At 36.1% G+C, this 3,805-nt stretch overlaps 1 protein-coding gene across 1 annotated transcript; it reads right to left on the bottom strand.

The window, feature by feature from the left end:
* Window positions 1–1,213: 1,213 nt before the first annotated feature.
* LOC138870576 (uncharacterized) lies at window positions 1,214–2,122 on the bottom strand. The gene has a single exon (XM_070148395.1). The coding sequence runs from the start codon at window positions 2,120–2,122 to the stop codon at window positions 1,214–1,216; it is 909 nt and encodes a 302-aa protein (XP_070004496.1).
* Window positions 2,123–3,805: the final 1,683 nt, after the last annotated feature.

Here is a 3,805-nt window from a genome sequence, read left to right as displayed (position 1 = left end):
TGATTTAGGGTTTTGGCTCGAATCTTCGATTGAAGATTCGAGAACACTGGGGATGATTCGAAGTTAAGTGACCAGGGATTCGTGTTCAGGGTGGTGTGGAGGTTCAGTGGTGTGGTTATGGCGGCCGGCGGCGTTGTGGCCGCCGGGTTTCAGGTGGGAGGATTTGGTGGCGGCTAGGGTTATCGAGGGGGGGGGGTGAGTTTGGTTGGTCTGAGAGGTTAGGGACGGAAGGGGTAATGGCTATGGGGGGCGGGTGTAGTGATTTTTGGTTTATATAGCGGAGTGGCTGAGGAATCCTGGCCGTTGGATCAATCATGATCAACGGCCTGGATCCTTTTAACAGGAGCAAACGCCGTCGTTTGGTCTAACAGGGGGTCCGGTTTGATCGGGTGATGGGTCGGGTACAGGGAGCGGGTATGAAAGAGGTGATCTTGGCCGTTGATCCGTTTGAGATCAACGGCCCCGCTCAACTGTGACAAAACGGTGCCGTTCGGGCACCTCTGAGGAGACGAACTGGTTTACGCCCTGGGCCAACTCGTTTGGGCCTACTTACATTTTAATTTTTGGCCCAAAACCGAGTGTTCTTTATTATTTTCAACTCTTTTTCTTTTTCTACTTTTAATTAACAATCAATAAAATTCTAAAAATAATTTGTAAAATCAAAATTAGCCTACAAAATGTTAATTAAACCTTAACAATAATTAACGCACAAGGTCAAACATTTAATTAAAAAATAAAATTACACAACGACACACATAAATGACAAAACGCAACAAAATACATATTTTTTTGTGATTTTCTTTATTTTAAAATAAAACATGGTTTAATTAATTCCAAAATGTACAATTAAATCTTAAATGTGCATGGAACATGTATTTTTGTATTTTTTAATTAATCACAATAAGGGTAAATATTTATGGACAAAATAATTACCAAAATGTCACGTAAATTCTCAAAATTGTACACAGATGATATTTGTTTTATTTTTGATTTCTTTTGGAGTAGTTTTCGTGAAGCAAAAAATCACGTGCTCACACGGGTACCTCAGACTTAGTCCTTACCATCTAGCTCGCTTTTGCACTCTTCCAATAGCTTTGCTTCGTATGCTTATAATCCTACAAAATAAATAAAAAAATACTACAAAAATAATATAATAAGAAAAAAAATTAAAAGAAAACAGTAAAGCTGGGTTGCCTCCCAACAAACGCCTAATTTAACGTCGCGGCACAACGTGAACCACTTTTTGCCTCCACCTCGAGCTTATAAATTGAGACTCTAATTTGGCTTCAAGCTTTCTGTTATGCTCCTTAGGCGGTGAAGCAAATTTAATTGGGCCAAGCAACCAATAACGCGTTTTACACTTCTTGGCCTTTAGATGAGGAATGTAATTTTGACTTTTTGAAACAATAAATTCAAGAATATAGGCACCCTGTTCCTCGTTCATTTGCTCCTCCAAAGGCTCAGATGACTCGATTTCCATGTCGTCATCTAAACACAATGTTGAAAAATGTATGGAATGAGGATCAATACGCCTTAATTCTAGAATTGTGTTACTATTTACATCCTCATTTTTACATGCACTCGGATCTTCAAATATAACATTATCCGCTTCCTCGCATGGCTCTAGTGTAACTTTCTCAACATGGGCACCATCAACAAAAACATGCTCGAATGATTGGCTCTCCACTTTTAGCTCCTTAATTTGGCGTATAACCTTCTTTTCAGCTTCACACAAGTCATTATTATTTTGTTGGGCGTTAGACGCATCAACCTTTGCAATCAATTTAGCTCCCAAGTCGTGAATAACAATGCCAAATTTTTCGATTTCTTGTCCCAGTTCAGCTCTTCCTTCTATTAAGTCTCTAATCCCATCTGTAATTTCCTCACGTTGAGCCTCATATATTTCCAATCTTTCAGCTTGTTCTACCAGCCAAGTTTGACTCAAAATCTCCTCCTTTTCAAAATTTTCCTCTTTCTGGTACTCACTCTCTTCATTTAATTTTTCCATATTGGCCTTCATTCTTGTGATTGTTGCCCTCATCCTTTTCATATCTTTTTTGAGTTCATCCTGTTGTTCTGGTACTTGCCTCAAAATATCTCTAATATATGCATCAGGTTCCATATCCTGCACTTCATTGCCCCTATCAACTCACAAACACTGTTAGAAAGATTATAATAAGGGTATAAAGAAAAATAAAAAGAATTAGGACAACCATCCCAATGACCATCTTGACCACCACATATATTACAAATATTCCACTCAAAGGATTGAGATTGTGAGCACAACTCGCTCCTGGGAACATTTTGACAATTTTTCTACCAGGGTGGTCCTCCACAATATGGACAAGGATCATCAAAATAACAATAACCATCATTCGAGTAACTTTCATTCCAAGATGTCATGTTAAAATAAATAAGAAATACTAACTAAACTAAAAAAAAATGAATAGATAAAAAAAATATCTAATCTAGTAGACTAGTTAATTTCTAAGTCCTCGGCAACAGCGCCAAAAACTTGTTGCGGCCAAACGCACACGCAAGTGTACGCGATCATCAAGTAATAAAGTGACTAAAAGTCGGATGTCGAATCCGCGAGGACTTGTGATTAACTATTAACTAAATTAGACTATCCTAATTATCTATACAAGAATTAAAACTAGAACTATTTGATTCTAAACTAATTAAAATAAATAAAAACAAATAATGAACTTTGAACAGAGGAAGAGCAGATTTTTATGTTATCAATGAGATGAAAATGATCTAGGGTTATGAGCTATCTAACAATCATATTGTATTCTTCAATAGAATTAACTAATTAATTTATCTGGTTTATTGGTTAATAGGGTTAATATTGCTCAGAAGAATCTATCGAGTTCTTACTCGCATATTCAAGCTAACATAACGCCTATATGTCTATGGAATTAGAACTAACAAGAACGCATTTATAATTCCTGTAAATCAACCAAGCAAGGCAATTAGGTATATGTCTATCCTAACCGTGAATCGGTTTCCCGATGTCCAAGTACAAGAACTTGCTCTACTCAATCCTATATGCAATTTAGAATTCCCACTTTCGAGTTCAATTCTAGATTTGTAGATAGTATTCAATTGGTGATCAAACAATCAAATAATTAAGTGCGGGATTGAATAAATAAACCAATACGATAAACTAAGAAATCAAAATCAATATTCGAATAACAATAGTCATGAAAGAACCACAACCCTAGAACGTGAAGTTTAGCTCCACATAGACATAGTAGTCAAACAACAAATCATACAAAGAAATATAAAAAAAATACTCAGTTTGATAGAAGAAAAATGGAATTTGATAAATTCCGGCCTCCACGGCGGCTTTGTGCTTGTGTTTTTTTTCTCAAAAACGTCCTTCTCCCTCCAAAATAGGTTTAGGTTGGCTTTTATATAAGTTGAAGCATTTTGGGGTCGAAATAACCGAATCCCGATCAAAATAGAACATGTTCACATTTTGAACGTCCAGGCTAAGCGCTAGTCCTGGCGCTTAAAGCAGCGAGCTTTTCACGTTTTTGCAATTCTTTTCTTAGCTGCGTTACTTCACCAATTGCATTATCTTGTTTTGTTGTCTCCACTTGGGGGACAAAACACAAAGGGTGTCCCCCTTTTTTTATTATTTTAATTTTTTTTCTTTTTTTTTTCGCGTTTTATTTAATTTTGCTTCAAATCTTTTTATCTTCGCATTACTTTATTCCTACACAGTTAAATTATAATATTAAGCACAAAATAATATAATTAATACTCAAAAATGATTAAAAGTACTAGAACATGAGAC

Source organism: Nicotiana sylvestris, chromosome 6 (genome assembly GCF_000393655.2).
Source record: "Nicotiana sylvestris chromosome 6, ASM39365v2, whole genome shotgun sequence".
NCBI classification, from domain to species: domain Eukaryota; kingdom Viridiplantae; phylum Streptophyta; class Magnoliopsida; order Solanales; family Solanaceae; genus Nicotiana; species Nicotiana sylvestris.
Note: the sequence above shows the minus strand (reverse complement) of the source record. Positions and strands in the feature narration are given on the sequence as shown.

Bases quoted from the DNA above. Each gene is read 5' to 3' on its own strand.
- LOC138870576 (XM_070148395.1), bottom strand. From the start codon at position 2,122: ATGGAACCTGATGCATATATTAGAGATATTTTGAGGCAAGTACCAGAA.